The 17,398-nt window shown below is 39.6% G+C and overlaps 1 protein-coding gene across 2 annotated transcripts in view; it reads right to left on the reverse strand.

The window, feature by feature from the left end:
- Nucleotides 1–17,398, reverse strand: part of SGCD (sarcoglycan delta) — a 539,655-nt gene that overhangs the window by 211,695 nt on the left and 310,562 nt on the right. For both annotated transcript variants that reach the window (XM_082620414.1, XM_082620413.1), the window contains exon 3: nt 4,403–4,504. In XM_082620414.1, the coding sequence (XP_082476540.1) occupies nt 4,403–4,504 (102 nt within the window). The remainder of the gene's footprint in view (nt 1–4,402; nt 4,505–17,398) is intronic.

Genomic DNA, 17,398 nt, shown 5'->3' on the forward strand with positions numbered 1-17,398 from the left:
CAAAATTTTTAAGCAGAAGAATGAGAAAAAAAGTAAGTTGAACATTAGAAGAGTGTAACTCAGTGAAAGAAAAATGGAAAACTAAAAGCTATTGAATATGAAATGGGTTTCCTAAGAGATTATCACTGAGTTTATGATTAAGTTTGTGAATTTATTATTAAGAAGACATGCAAGAAGAGGATGCAAGACCATTTGGTTCAAAGGACGTTCAAACATCAGATGAGATTTGCACTACATGACGATGATGTAGATAGTGAAAAGTATTGTCCTTGAAATCAAATCATCATCTGCCATCATCAAAATCATCGTCATCAAGACATGGGGGTGAGAGTGGGAATGACCATTTCTGGAATACTCATTTCATGTCAAGTTCTGTATTAAGCACTTAAACACTATCTTACTTATTTACAACCACCTGTGATATAGGTATTAATATCATCTCAGTTGCATAGGTAAGAAAACAAGATTTGCCAAGTTAAGAAATTGTTCAAAGATCACTCATCAGTCTAACAGTAGCACTGTTTGCCATCCAAATCCAGTGATACAGCACATGCGCTCGACCATGGTGTTATACTGTCTCTTGGTATAGACAACTTCTAAGAACCCCATTTACATATGATTTCATTATTCATACACAGCTTTTTGGTAGGTAGAACATCTTAAAATATGTGAGTTTTTATAGACTAAAAAGTTTGAAAGACATATAAATAACCTTAAATTTTATATAATAATTTTCTATTTTATTCTGTTAAAGTAAACTCATTTTTGTATCCCTCCTACAACTTTTCTTTCTACTCTCTTCTCTCCTAAACTTCTAAGTTCAAGATAGCAATGGGCTAGAACCCCTAAGCCCACCCCATGTATAGTTTGAGGGGAGTATGGAGATAAATGCACTGTGCAACTTCCCCATTTCTGTAGGCCTGGCACTAGTATGTGCTCAATAAATGCTGCTTTCCCGTCTCTTGTCACTTCACATTAAGTTATGCAAAGCATCATCTAGTTCCAGCATCATGGGAAGCAAGGGAAGATGCCTCTCTGAAGAAGCAGGGATCTGCCACTTTTGTCCAAAATGATATTTTGGGATGAAAGGTCTCCTAGCACTCATGCATTCAATCTATCTACTAGTAGCTTCTGTCAAAAATCTGTAATTTTATTTTGCAATTATAAAGATGCCTACCACACTGAAATGGGATTTAAATATAGAGTTTTATGGCATTAAATCCCTTAACTTTACAAATTTCTGTGCTAACGCATTCAAGTAGAATTACTAGGGACAGGGTGGTCTTTGGATGTAATGGTAGAATATTTAATTTAGTGTGTCCTTTTCAATCTACTTCCTGAGTGGCATGACACTTTACCACTTAGAAGCTATGCATCCATGTAGTTAAAGCTAGAGAATCCCAGGGCTTTCATTCAATTCCCAGATGGGAGTTTTTATAGAGATGAACATTTTCTCATCAATTTATCTTCTTAAGAGATTGCTATCACACTAATCAATTTGTAGTGACTTTACCAAGTTTGCAACCTTCAATAATGAAATGGATACTGTATTGAACATGGTGTGGATTGCTTAAACAATCTCAGCTCCTCTCGGATCAATGAAACACCAAACCAAAATGAAGTCAAGTGTTGCTTCATTAGTTAGAAGAGCTGTGTCATCTTGTTCACTGGACGCTGATCTCTTTTCAATGGGAAAAACAGGAGACACCCCATGAAAGAGAAACAGCTGTGAGCCATGGCAAAGTGATAGTGCAGATAATTCTACAGAGAAGAGTCTTCCAGAGGTGGCATGTAAGCAATGGTCAGGTAACGTCAGAAAACAACAACAACAAAACAGTAAGCTGAAGATGCCAGAGTATAGAAAGTTACTACATGTGAGGGTCTCATAAGCATCGTATGAGGCTATGATTCAAGAAGCATGGCAAATTCTACTGGTTACCTGCTCACCAAGCATTCCCTCTACCGTCTTTGCTCCCAGAACCCCAGTTTTGTTCAGCAGACAATAATCTCTGTGTTTGAGGGAAGGAGAGCCCTACAGACTAAATCCCTAGCTTCTAATCTTGTTCTTTCGCCTTAGTGAGAAGTTTGGATTTTATTCTAGGTATAATGGGAAGTTAACAGAGAATCCTTTGCAAAGGGGTGGAAAGACTTGATATTTGAAAAGCCTACTTTGGCTACAATTTGGATGATGAGGCTAAGAGTGAAAGGCAACAGAGACAGAGGAGGTTATAGCAATGCTGCAGGTGAGAGAGGATGGTGGCTTGAACTGGGGGGTGACATGTGATGGAGAAGAGTGGATGGATATGGGCACATGTTTCAGGTAGAGGCCACAAGACTTTCTGGTGGATTTTAACATATATGCATATGTGCATGTCTTCTTTTCTTCATTTAGAACACATTTATTTTGTTATCAGAAACATATAAGGCTAAAAGCTTTACGCATTTGCCGTTTAGTTTTTGAAAGGAAAAATACTTTCTAAAGAACAATGAAAAAATAGTGAATTTTAACCCTTTAATTTTCTTTAAACAAGGATTTGAAAGCCTTGGATTTAACTCACTGCTTTTTCGATATTAAAGTAAGTTTTTCATGATCATCGTTACTTTTTAAGCTTCTAATCAAGTGTATCTTTGACTTGGGATCAGGTGACTACTGATTTTCAGATAGGCTGGCTGACATATTTTCTAAGAGTCCAATTCCTGCATATGGGCCTAAGAGATATACCAGGTACCCTTTTTCAAGTCTTCTAAGACACGTGTCTCAATTCCTTTATATGACTATGATTCTCCACCAAGGAAACGTATTTCGGGATATTTTACTTAACACATATCAACTATTCTACCCATGATCTTAAAATCTGCTCTCTTGTACCATATGAAATCTAGCCTGAGCATTTACACACTTATGGAAAAATTGCTAATATAGGTCAGAGAGGTTGGCAAACGACAGCCTGCAGCCTATTTTTCTGTGGCCCTTGAGATAAAAATGGGTTTTACATTTTTAAAGAATTATAGAAAAGAAAAATAAAAGCTGAAAATATTTACTCTCTGGCCCTTTACAGAAAAAGATCCAACACCATAAGAAAGAAATGACCAGTCCAAATTAGTGAGATAAACTAGTTTAATACCAGTTTTTAATAATACTCTTGGTACTTTAAGCCAATATGCTACGGGTTCCCCATTAAATTTCATAATCACTGATTGGGTAGCTGAAATAATTTGCTCTTCTTGCTGATTTTAACATCATGTCTCCCTCCCTTTCACCAGGCACAGAAGAAAGTAAACTTATTGGCAATTCAGTAGTTGCACTCAGTTTAATGCAATTCAGTAGTTTAGATAGCACTCAGATAAAATTACCCACTGCATCAAGTTGCTGAAATTCATTAATTGCATTAATCAATGCACACAATATAAATGATGCTTTGGGGAACTTCCATGTTATTCTTTGCTCACAGGTGGACGCAAACCAGTCCCAGGCAGAGCAAATACATTAATAATACTTTTCAACCAGCATACCTCACCCCACCAAAAAGCAAAATTGAAAGCCAAAGGACAACCAACCCAAAAATATACTCAAAAACAAAAATTAATTTTGATAATATTGGTTAATAAAATCAAGGTGTCTAGGAATCACTTCCATCATGACTTTAAAAAAAACAACAGAATGAGAGAAGGAGCTTTGGTAGGAGGCTGTGGTTAACAGAGAAGCTTTAGAATTGGATTTCCTGAGTTGAAATCCTTGCTCTACTGATTCATAAGAATGTGGCTTTGGACAAACTACTTCTCTAAGCTTCAGTTCTTCAATGTGTAAAATGAAAGCAACAATAATCACCACCCCAGTGGACTAATCTATGAATTACATTAGATAATGATAATCCATCAAAGCAGCAAAGTGCATGGGCCAGAGAACACACTCTACTGTGATCATTTAAACACAATTCTGAGCATAGTTGTAATATATTAAATTGATTCTAATCAACCTTGGCTACCTCGTCCAAATTCTTCATAAAAAATAAATTTCTAGCTCTTTAGGACTATTTCTAAAGATGCCTTTGAACGACTTGACAATTACAAGCAATAGCAAGACTTTCTTGGATTTGTATAGTATTGAACGCATTTCCGCATTTATTTTCTTGTTTTCGTTGCAGCACAATCTAGAAAGTTTGTTAATAAAGGTTATCACCTTCTATTTGGCAGGGATGGAAAGAGGCTCAGAGAGATCATCTCATTTGCTACAGTACCACGGTGGTGATTACACTCAAGATTTCATATTCCAAAGCATCTCACTTACCTGCATTGCCACCCCTGCCCCCAACCTTCTATACTCAGCCAACAGCAAGATAATTTTCCCCAGATTTAGATTCCAGAGAAAGAACAATTCTTTCTTCTTGCAACAGAAACTTACTGGTCGGGACTGGATTTCTTTGGCGTAAAGAGGTTGCAAGAATTCGGAGTCTCCTTCTAGCTTTAGACCTTTTTCGGTGATTCTCAAGTTTCCCATTCCATCCTGAAAGAGAGGCACAGAGATAACATGGAAAATTCGATTAGCCCAAATTTCAAAATACCTTAGGTTTCCAAAAATTGAAACAGAATTATTGCCTTCTTTTTTTCTTTTTTGAGAAGTTAGAATGAGGGGGTTCCAAATGAAGACATGATATACTAGGAGGCATTTTTCAGTGTGATTATGAATATTATCCTCTTTGTTCACTTATTCTGAGAAAATCTTTTCCAAGCAATCTTGGAAAACTGAGCAAATTCTCAAAAGAAGCAAAATGTAAGTAATGCCCTCTAGTCATTCACTAGCACAGATGAAGGAGGCCCTTTTGACTAGGCAGTGGCGAGAGACTGGAGGCAGGAGATGAGTGGGGAAAAGAGAAAAAGATGATTTCCCAGGTTAAAGTAAAAGATCCGATTTCTGAAACTATGCAGAAATGACAAACTGGCAGTCTGTTGGTCTAATTCAACCTTTGGACATGGTGTCTTTGGCTCACAAAATACTTAAGGAGCCAAATTATTTACTAATATTTTAATTAATATTTTATTATGCAAATATTAAAATATATACAAAAGGATATGAAAATAGAAAGGATAAATAGCAAACACCTATGGAGTTGTCATTCATCTTTAACAATTATCAATTTGTGGCTACTCTTATTTACTATAGCTACTACACCCACCTCCTTTGGTTAAATATAACCATAATGCCATTACCACACCAAAAAAATAAATAAAATCGTTAATAAATATTATCAAATACCCAGTGCCAATGTTCGAATCTCAATATTTTTCTCTTTATATCTGCTTGTTTGAATCAAGTTCCCTATTGCAACTGGTTGATACATAAAATACTAGGTCATCTCCTTAAATCTCCTCAGTCAGTCAATTTCTCTCTCACACATCCACACACATAAACATGCTTTATTTGATAAAGAAAACATCATTTTTCCAATAGCACTTCCCACAGTTTAGATTTGCTGAACATTCCCATAATTTCATGTCATGTGTTCTCTGTCCCCTGTATTTTGTGTAAGTCAACAGATCAAGAAGCTTGATAAGATTCAGGCTCAGTTTTCTAGAAAGAATACATCCTAGGATGGAATATGTTAGTTTTCTATTGCTACCATCACAAATAACCACAAACTCAACAGCTTAAGACAGCACAAGTTTATTATCTATATGTTAGAAGTCAGACTCAGGGCTCAAAGGGGTAAAATCAAGGTGCCAGCGGGGCTGCTACACTCCTTTTAGGAGGCTCTAAGGCAGAACCTATTTCTTGACATTTTCTGGCTTCTAGAGGCTGCCCACATTCCTGGGCTTGCGGCACCTTCCATATTCAAGGCAGCAATGGTCAGTTGAATCTTTCTCACATCCAGTCACTCTGACAATGAATCATCTGCCTCCCACTTTCACTTTTAAGGACCCTTAAATTTCACTGGGAACAACAGGATAATCTCTCTAAGATCACCTGATTAACAACCATTATTCCATCATAACCTTAATTTCCCTTTGCCATGTAATGTAACATATTCACGGGTTCTGAGATGAGGACATCAATGTTTTTGGAGTGGGGGACATTTTTCTGCCTACCACATGCTCGATCAGGACGCACTGAACATCTTTTGCTGTGATGTCATCAGCCACTGGTGATCTCTGCCTAGAGGATCCGTTATTTCACTAGAGATTTCAAACTGGTGATAAAATAATTATTTCTTCTTAATTTATTAGCTGGGATATTCAATCAAGAGAAATTGCATGTCATCAACTATATGTTTACCCTAAATTATAGTTTATATAGGAACTTGATAGATGCTTGATTTTTCCTCCTTTATTGATTAATAAAGGGTCTTTGTTGCTGTGCTCGGGGGTTTCTCTAGTTGCCTTGAGCGGGGGCTACTCTTTGTTGTGGTGCACGGGCTTCTCATTGTGGTGGCTTCTCTTGTGGAGCATGGGCTCTAGGCGCATGGGCTTCGGTGGTTGTGGCTCGCAGGCTCTAGAGCGCAGGTTCAGTAGTTGTGGAGCCCGGGCTTAGTTGCTCTGTGGCATGTGGGATCTTCCCAGACCAGGGCTTGAACCCGAGTCCCCTGCATTGGCAGGCGGATTCTTAACCACTGCGCCACCAGGGAAGCCCTTTTTCTGTTGTTGTTGTTGTTGGGGGGATGGGAGAACGCTTTATCAGAGGGAGTAAAGTGCAGGCAGCAACTCGGGCACTTGGTCTGGACGCAGACCAAGTTGAAGATTTGGTCTTCAACATATTGAACTGGTTACCTAATATTCTCCAAAGATAACCCATGAGGTTTTTATTTTTAAAAATATCATTATGAACATTTTGATTTGTTCATTCCAGTGCAGTTTTTATTCCTATTGAAGTTCTAACTATTCTATTCCTGCTCAGTGGGGGCCTCTTCAAGTCCTTTTATTATGACCCAGTAGTCTTTAATGGCCCTCTTGCTTCTGGCATGACAAGATGTTCCAGGGTTATCTTACATATGTCCTGCCCCAGGCCTGGAACTAGCCATCACTTATAAGAACCTGGGTTCATTTTAGTGGGAAATGGTACTTAGAGACCACAAGCTGAGAGCTTTGGGTGCTCCTTGCTACTGGATTGGCCCTTGTTTATGTGAACAGAGCTAGAAAATAAATTGTATGTATGTTTTAAATGGAATATACCATAAGTTCACATGAAATTTCAATTCAAACTCAGGCCTTGAAGGTTTTCATTTAGCCTCATGGATCTTACAATGTTATTACCTTTCTTCCATACCAAAAAATCCCTGTTTTTAATAACACTAATATGACTACTCATTTGATTTAACCCACAAGACACAAAGAGAAGTGTCAGAAAAACCAATGTCACTACCATACTAACAGTATGATTAAGAAAAACAATTTAAAATTTGCCTTTAAAAAAAATCTTGAGTATGTACTATTAGGAAGGTATAGTCAAATGGCTGGGTTTTAAAGTTGTTTGAAATAATTCTGTTCTGAATGGTCATGCCACCAACCTCATGTCCAGTTAGGTTCAATTGTTTCATCCGCCCCCCCCGCCACTTCAGTGTTTCATGACTGCTTTCTTAAAGTCTTATGTTTTGTTATAAGTTTGCAAACTATTTAGATGGAACCAAAGTCAAATCTATAAAACAAGATATATTAAAAGAAGTCTAGCTTCTGTCCTTGTTTCCCCATTTTTAATTAATTAATTAATTAATTAATTAATTAATTTTTTGGGTCTTCGTTGCTGTGCGCGGGCTTTCTCTAGTTATGGCGAGTGGGGGCTACTCTTCGTTGTGGTGTGTGGGCTTCTCATCACGGTGGCTTCTCTTGTTGCAGAGCATGGGCTCTAGGTACATGGGCTTCAGTAGTTGTGGCACATGGGCTCAGTAGTTGTGGCTTGCAGGCTCAAGAGCGCCAGCTCAGTATTTGTGGCGCATGGGCTTAGTTGCTCCGTGGCATGTGGGATCTTCCTCGACCAGGGCTCGAACCTGGGTCCCCTGCACTGGCAGGCGGATTCTTAACCACTGCGCCACCAGGGAAGTCCCATCCCCATGTTTTTTCTTCTCCAAATAAGGGCGTGTGTGTGTGTGTGTGTGTGTGTGTGTGTGTGTATCTGTATCAATCAGGGCTCTCCAGAGAAACAGAGCTAATAATATGTTTGTGTATGTATGTACGTACACACACATGCATGCACACACATTTATTCATTCACTTTACAGAATTGGCTTAGGAAATTAGGGAGGCTGACAAATCCCCAGATCTGCAGTCAGCAAGCTGGGGACTCAGTTTAATTAAATGAATCATATATATATGTGTGTATATATATATGATTTAAAATATATATATATATATATATAAATATGTAAAGCAATATAAAATATAATAAATATATAAAATACATTTAAAAATTTATTCCTACATTTTCCCCAAAACATTTGAAACTGAAAAGATCTGAATGAAAAATCCAGGCTTTCAGCATCTCATGACAACTGAAAGCCACGGCCAGTCTGAGCCTGCCTTCTCACATGGCCGCCATCGGCTGGAGGTAAGTAGCAGCCTGAACCATATGCTCTCCAGCTCACCACAGTTTTCACCCAGCCTATTTCACTAAGCTACATTTTCTCAGACTCCTGAAGCTTCTCACTTGAGTCTATCGTGTCTTCTCTCCAGCACTGCCATGTGCTCTGTACCTCAATACATTCAGTACAGACACAACATGGCTGGGGTAGGGGAAGGGCTTTGAATGACCAAGTGGAGAATGGGCATTTTCCTCCATTTTTCCTTTATAACAGCACTTCAGCCTATGGATGAGAACAGAACTTTCCAGTCAATATTGTTCTTTCATGGATAGCAGGCTATCTATATATTTCTATTTTTGTTACTTGTGGGGACATTTCTGCCAAGCGAGCCCTAAACTGGACATTTAAACCTAGTGTGAGGGGCAGTATGCTGGAGGGCATGTCCATATCACACTAGCAGCAGGTAGTACCCACAACAATGGGAAAAATATCCACCCAGCACCCCCCCCCACACACACAGCCTATATCAATTATTATGTTGTGGGTTATTCTTGATGATTTCCATTAGTTGGACCAGCAGATCTTTTCACAGAAATGTAACAGAGAAGAACAAACTTGACTCCATATTGAATCTATTCCTTTAGCTCTAACCCTTGTGTTCTGTTGCCTGTGCTTAGTCCTGCTGGCTCTGCACCTTTGTCAAAGAATGTTGCCTATAGCCTGAAATATATGGGATAGCCCATTCTCAAGGCTCTGATCTCTAAAGCTGTAACACTTTTCCATTCATATAAAAATAAAAAGTTGCAGAACAGAAAACAACAATTGTCTTGATAGAGGTTTATAGGAACATTGTGACCAGACCCACATGGACAGCTGCAAGAACAAAGGATTCCTACATCAAAAAGTTTGCAACAAGCAGCCACACTCCCTTCTCTTTTAGTATAAAATAAGCTTGCATTTTAACTCAGGTAAGAGGGTTCTTTGGGACGCTAGTCCACCATCTTCGACTGGCTTTCCAAATAAAGTCACTATTCCTTGCCCCAACAACTCCTCTCTCAATTTATTGGCCTGTTGTGTGGTGGCAGTACAAGCTTGGACTCCGTAACAGAAACACATCCTACTTACATCTATAAGTAAACTAAACTGGTTTATTTTTTGTGATATGTGTTTATCAAACAAACAAGAACTCTTAAATATTTTTAAATAAAAGATTATATATGGGGTAATTAGCAACCTGATTTCAAATAAATCTCCTTCCCCTCTTACAGTACACACATGAATCCCCTATTCTTAGTATTTATTGATGACTTACTATGTGCTGATTATGTACTATACTCTGTACTTTTCATGCTTTAATCTCATTTTCTTTATTGTTACTGAAACTACCATGCTACCTCTTGCATATAATCATAAGGAAATGATCATATAAATGTGGAAGTATCTGCCTATAGAGTTGTTCATCACTGTGTCATTTTATAAAATAAAAAAACGTGAAAACTTAGAAACTAAAAGTTCCATGTAGAAAGGGTAAATATGCTATAATGGAATATGATATAGCTCTTGCAGAGGAACATTTAAGAACATAGGTGAATATTCATAATCCATTATTAAGTGAAAAAAAAACAATTAACAAATGAATATATATATGTGTATTTCATGCCACTCTTACATAACTATATATACATATTCATATACATACTCACATACAATCATACATGCACTTAACAGGAAAAATTCTAGAGGAAATTTCCTAGGAGAAAAATTCTACAAAAAAATAATCTTAAATGTTAAGGTTAACTATTTTTGCATGCCTAAAATATGAGTGCTTTTTATTTTCTTCTTTTTGCTTTATCTGTACTTTATAATTTTCTATAATCACCTTTTGTATTTTAAAAAGTTATAAAACATTTTCACTGATTTATTTTAAAAATCAACCTTTATCAAAAATCTAAACTATGTCATATACTAAATGCTATACTTATATATGTCATCTCCTCAATGATCCTATGAGATACTTATTATTTTCCTTATTTTACACATGAGAAAATTTACTGGTAAGTAACTCACTCACAATTACACAGCTAGTTAATGACAGAATCAGGAATTTAAACCCAACACTTTCTAGTTCAGACTATATGCTCTTACTCATTATTCTAACCCAATCTAATGTATGCAAAAATAGTACATTTAAGCTATCTGCTGGATTTCTTAATGCCACTTTGATGTTCACTTATTTGGTCAGTGTGCTCAGCGATTACAGGGAGGGTGATCTCCAACCCCAAGACTAACGCCATCCATTCTTATGGTCAAACACCTTTGTTCCACCTTCCCAGAGTCTTAAGCCTTTTTATTACAACCCAACTGCCTCCCATGCCCAGGACCATGAGCAGAATGAATCACCTGCTATTTCTGGAAAGCCGACTGTGTGCATAAGTATGTGCTGTAAGCCATGGGGAGGGAGAAAGAGGGACGGTCCCTCCAGCCCGTCCTCTGAGCTGTTTATAACACAGGTGGCAGATAGCCAAAGAATAGTCAAGGCGATACAAGCAGCAACATTTGAGAAATGCTCATTTAATCCAACAGTCAATTAACTCCTTTGTAATAGTAGTTTAACCTTTGCGTCAATACCATTTTTTGTAAGAAACTCACTACCAACTTGCCAAATGCCTTTCATTTCTTCCATTTACAGACTCTTCCCACTCTTGTGCCTCATCACTTCATTTTTCCACTTTCCGTCCCAGCCCCTAGGTCTGCCCAAGGTATGTGGTGGGAAAGGTCTTTCAAATAGTGTCAATTATTATGATTAGCCTCTATTTCCAAAATATAATATAATGCAGACTAGAGTGGCCAACTAAATATGTTCTCACATTAGAATCTCTTTTATAGCTCTGGAACCATCACACTGGATTGTATTCACAGTGAGACAGCTTGAGAACAGCCTTATTTAAAACCATTCCACCTTTAAGTGCATAAGAAGCTGTGGGTATTATTAAGATAGGAGTTTTAGGTCCGTTTTGAAACTTCCCTCCCAGTAAGATGCAAAAGAGGCACTTAGAAGAGTCACAGTCATTCCCAAGGTAATTAGAAAGAAATAGACCTTTTTTTGTGTGTGTGTGCCGTACGCGGGCCTCTCTCTGTTGTGGCCTCTCCCACTGCGGAGCACAGGCTCCGGACACGCAGGCCCAGCGGCCCTGGCTCACGGGCCCAGCCGCTCCGCGGCATGTGGGATCCTCCCGGACCAGGGCATGAACCCATGTCCCCCGCATCGGCAGGCGGACTCCCAATGACTGCGCCACCAGGGAAGCCCCTAGACCATTTTTTTTCCTCTTCAAATGGTAAAACTTTACTCTTCAAGGCAAACATGAAGATTCTAGCAGCTGGCTAGCTGACTTGACTGAGCCAGCACTGTCCAGCCAATGGTCCCAAAGCCTACAAAGTACAATTGGGACAGAAGTGGGAAACCAGGGACCCACTGTCATCCCAGTGAGGGCAGGATCTCTGCTGTCCTGTATAGTGCCTACCCCCAGCCCAGCACACAGGAGTTTTCACAAACATACAAGGAGCAAATCCCATTATTTTGCAAGGCCAAAGTTAGAGGGGTCCCCTGTAAGGTCTTCTGGGGGAGACAAGGCCTGGGGGCAGGGGCAGAGGTGGGTGGAGTCTAGGGAGAATCTCCCTCTGGGCTGGTCCAAGGATATTGGCATTTGCTTTTTATTCTTTATCTGGGCCAGACTGTTTGGTTGGTTGTTTCAAATGGCCAGTTTTCTGCAAGATGAGTCTAGAATAAATAAATAGATTTCAGAGTGGCAGGACGATAGACCGAAATATTAATTTGTTTCTTTCTTCATATCTCTCAGGCCGGACCCCAGCCCCTTCCATCACCATTTCAAATAGGTTTTCAGGCTTTGTGGCTTAGAGATTTTGAGAGCAAAGAAGCAGAGGCAGCCTGAAAGCCATGAGATTTCTTATCTTTTGTAAAAGGTAACTCTCATTAAATGGACTGTGCCAGGCATGTTGGGCAGGAAGGCAAGAAGAAGAGGAGATATATTTCAACTGGGGATGCACAAGAGATCTGTGGTTACCATGAGTTCTAGAGACTACTGCCCTGCCAGTGTCCCTAGGAGGGGTTAGGACCACAGAGGGAAATGGCTGCAGGGCGCCAGCCTCTCCAAATGTTTCCTTTTCCAGGAGTGGCAGAGAGATCCCTTTTCTAGACCTAAAGGGACCACAGTTCTCCCAGCTATTGCCAATGAAAGACAGTAACTTCTGCTCCCAAGGGCCTTCCCATTAGTGCTGGGAAAAACAGTGAGGTGTCAAAAAAAATCCTGAGTGCTGTGGAATGCCCTGCTGGCCCTTGTGGGATAAGGGCTGAGAATGAGTATTATGCTCATTTAAAGAAAGTGTTATTTCTTCCTCCTCTCATTTTCCTGCTGCATCAGCATCGAACAGGTTTTTAATTCCACAGCATATTTTCAAGCTTGAAGTAATGCCAGGTTCTATTTTAGTAAGCAGGTCTCAACATGAGCTCTTGCTGGAGCAGTTTCAATGGAAGGCATTACTTGGTTTTGATCAGAGTAAAACAATTGTATCCATACACAGATTGCTTTAGCAGGCAAGCTTCAGAAAAGATGGGATTTTTGTTGGCTATACTCTCAGATCCTACAACATTGCCTGGCTCATCGTATGTGCTCAGCAAATACTTGTGAAGTGTAAGAATGTCTTCATTGCAAATAAAGCTGCATTTTGAAAGGTGTACTGTGGGAATTACAAAGATGTTAAAACCTAGGTCTAGCCCTTGAGCAGATTCCAAAATATTACAGCAAGTGTTCTCAACCAAGGTGATACAGTCCCCGATGGGTGAAAACTGGTGATTGGGGGAGGGTGAAAAAAATCGTACTCTTTTTATGTATAAAGCACAAGTATGCTTATGTATAGAGTACGTACACGGCATATTTGTAGAATTAAAATTTCATGGCAGGGGGGTGGAACAATTAGGGGAAAAATGTTCTAAAAATGCTCTCAGGGGAAGGGGTGGCAATAATGAAAAAAAAAAGTTGAGAAATATTCCACCAGAATGTTATAGATTTTGAGACTGCTCCAACTTTTCTATATTAAAGGTCTTGAATCTATAAATGGTCACCTCCACCGTTCCCATATTGAACCATCGTCTCTGTAGCTCCTCAGCATGGTAGCAGCACAGGTAAAGAGCAACCTCCTTAATGTAATATTTAACACCTTCTTCACCTGGCACCTGCCACTTCTCCAGCCTCATTTCTTGTCAGTCTCCCTTCGCTCTGTCACAAAGCAGGCCGGCAGTTTCCCCAAATTCTTTCCCATTTTGAGTCTTCACAAATGCCCCTCCCTTGGCCAGCAATGCTCTTCCCAACTTTTCTGCCCCTTTCTCCAGTCCTTTTGGTTCTGGTCATCTGTCTTTTATGGGTCTGGGGTTCTTCTCTGAGGTGCCCTCACACTTTACGAGCACCTCTGTCATAGCATTTATCACATGGCAGTACAACGATCCATTGACATCTGTGTCCTTCCTCTCGACTTCAAATTCCTTGAGATGAGGGATAGTGCGTCACTCATTATTCAATCTTCCAGGCCAAGTACACTAACTATAACTAAGTGCCTGAGTGTAAGAGCAAAAAAGAAATAAGCTAGAGATTGTTCAGAAAGTGTACATTAATGCAAATTAAAAACACTAATAAAGCTACCATTTCCATAAGCACTAGGCAGGGCACTTGACTGGCACATCCACGAATCCTCATGATAACTCTAGAGGGTAGGCACTGTTAGCCCCATTCCACAGTTGAGAAAATTGCTGTTCGGACACCCCGATGGTCTAACTGCAAAACTTAAGTCCTTCACTACCACACTCCATGCTGCACAGTTAAGCTACAACTGTTTGCCCAGCCCCGTGTTAAATGTGAAGTGACGAGCCATGAAGATAGAATCCCTGCCTTCTAGGAGCTTCTCATCTAAAGGACAAAACATGAGTAACACACAGAGTGGCAAGGATGTGGAGATACAGGAACTCTCATATACCACTACTGGGAACACAATGTGGTGCAGGCACTTTGAGAAAGGGTTTGACTGTTGAAAAGTTAAACACAGAGTTACCATATGACTCAGAAACTCCACTCTTAGCTATCTGCTCAAGATAAATAAAAACCTATGCTCACACAAAGACTTGAACATAAGTGTCCATTATAGCAACGTTCTTAATAGCCAAAAAGTAGAAACAACCCAGATGCCCATCAACTGATGAATATAAAAATATTCTATATCTGTGCAATGGAATACTATTTAGCAATAAAAAAGAAACAAAATGCTCCATGCTGCAACACAGATAAACCTCAAAAACATTATGCTAAGTGAACGAAGCCAGACACAGAAATCCACTATTGTATCAGTCTGCTTATATATAATGTCCAGCGAGGCAAATTTATAGATGCAGAGAGTAGATTCGTGGTAGTCTTGGATTAGGAGTGAAGAGTGACTGTAAAAAGGTCTAAGGAATTTTACTGAGATAACAGAACTGCTCTAAAGTTGGAATGTGGTGATAGTGGCGAAACCAGTAAATCTACCAAAAATCACTGAAATCACACTTAAAAGTGTGAATCTTAAAGTGTGTAAATTTAACCTTAACAAGTTGGTTTTTTTTTAAAAAAAAGAGTAATAGACATGCAGTGATATTCCCAGAAAAGAGAAATCCAGTTCAGGAGACATGACATTATGTGCTTTGGAATTCCTGAAATCAGTAAAGACGATGGGTTCAGAGATGTGTGCTGGGGGAAGAGGTAGCAGGTTTGAGAGGGACCTGGTAAGAGACAACTCTGTTATTTGTCCATACCTGCTGTGGAGTGATAAGAGGAGGATGCTGGCAAGCGTTCTGTTCCCATCAAGGACCACGCCTGGGGAAGGAGGAGTCGTGTGAAGGAAGACAGAGCTGCGTTAGACCCAGGAAGTCTTTTGTGATCAAGTCAACTACATTGAGGGATAGTCTAGGAAGGTAGCTACTCATCTCCTTTTCCAGGGAGCATTAAAAATCAGGCCATCATCAGAGCTGGGTGACAATACAACAGTAAGGACCAGATGAACCCTCAGTGTCTGGGTCACAGCTTCTGGTCCTTCGTGTCAGTTGTTGTATAATCTCAACTTTATTCATATGTTCATCCTTTTACCACTGATGTCAACTTATATAGTTTTTCTTTCTTCTCCTTATTACTTCCCAGTTATCACGAAGCTAAATCTCAAAGATTGGTTAGAATAGAGCGTGTGTGAGTGTCTGTGGGTGTGAGAAACGGGGGGATATAAGACACATATATCTGTCAAGATTGCTTTGCTGCCTCAGTGGGTCAGAATTGTGATTTCTCACTTATGTTTTATAACATCTCATAAAGTTGCTTTTAATGATTTATAGATCCAAGGCCATGGTATCTGAAGCATTCTATATTTCCTGGATGCCAGTAGTAATATATGGATGGGCATTCTTTGCTCTATAATTTTCCTGGGGATGAGTCAGTTGGCCAAAGAGGGGGAATTCCTCCCCCACACATACACACAGGGAATAAGCCTAATTCTCTTTATTTCTAAATGATTTTATTCCTACTTGTCCTTTAGGGCATACCTCTCAGTTTCTTTGAGAAGTCATCCTTGATATTCCTCAATCCTTTAGAAACTACCTTTCCTCAGTAACTGGAACACACAGATACATACACACATTATGGTATACTGGCTAAGAATATGAATTCTAGAATCAGATTGCATAGTTAGAATTCTGGCTTGACCACTTAATTTGCTGGTATCCTTTCTAAGTCTCAGTCTCCTTATACGAACACTTAGAAGATAACTGTATCTTCTAAATAGAGGATTAAATCAGACAATTCCTGTGTATCCATCAAAAGAGGTTAGGTTATACCACGGTAACAACAACAAAATCCCAGTGGCTTCAAATTGTAAAGATTTCTTTCTCATCCAAGCTACATGTCCACAGAGGTTTAATGGTGAAGTCAACGAGGGATATAGGCTGACAGAGCAGCCACTGCTTTGAACACTCTGCTGCTCTCTATGTCTTTGGGCACATGTATGACTGTATTTCCCAACATACTTATGAGGGGTTTGGCCACGAGATATGCTGTAGCTTGTGAAATATGGGCGTAAGTCAATTCGGAGCAGATGCTGTAATAGCCAGGGCATGCTCCACCATGCTCTCTTATTATTTTTTTCTCTCTCTCTCTAGATTGCAAGCTTCTAGCAGCAGGAATACTACCTTAGCTGTCTTATGATCCCAATTACCTGTCATAATCCCTGACACAGAGTAGGTAGACAGTAAATTTTGACTGACTAGATAAAAACTCTTCTGTCAGCTGTCAAGAACTGCAAGTAAGATTACAAATGAAGTCAAGTCTGGCTGAAAAGTCAATAAGCCCTGGGTAGCACTCACCCAGGTTAGTACTGTGCTTGCTGGCCATCCAGGAAAACAGCGAGATCAACATGGGGATTGCTGTGTACCTGGAGACATGGGTTAAAGATTATCCTTAAAGAATGTTTGCAAGGAAATGTAAGCACATTCCATGGAATCGTGAGAAGAGCACAGCACTTGGGCTTAGCCTTGACCCTTCCACTAGTCCTCAGTGCAGACTTGGATAAGCCTAGCCGTTCTGCATCTGTTTCCTCCCACTTCATGATGGGTAGATGGACAGTATGATCATTAAGGTCTTTTCCACTTTAAAAAGTCTTATTCTATGATGCACAGGAAGGGGATGCTCTCTGGACAACAAATCACAGCTGTCACTGGGAACCAGTGCCCGCAACCCAGAGAGGCTGCTGCAATTAGGGTGTCTTGTGTGACTTGCAGTTTTGCTAAAGACATTCTTGCAAAAAACTCT

The sequence above is a fragment of the Mesoplodon mirus genome (genome assembly GCF_964341445.2).
Source record: "Mesoplodon mirus genome assembly, chromosome: 5".
In the NCBI taxonomy this organism is placed as follows: Eukaryota; Metazoa; Chordata; class Mammalia; order Artiodactyla; family Ziphiidae; genus Mesoplodon; species Mesoplodon mirus.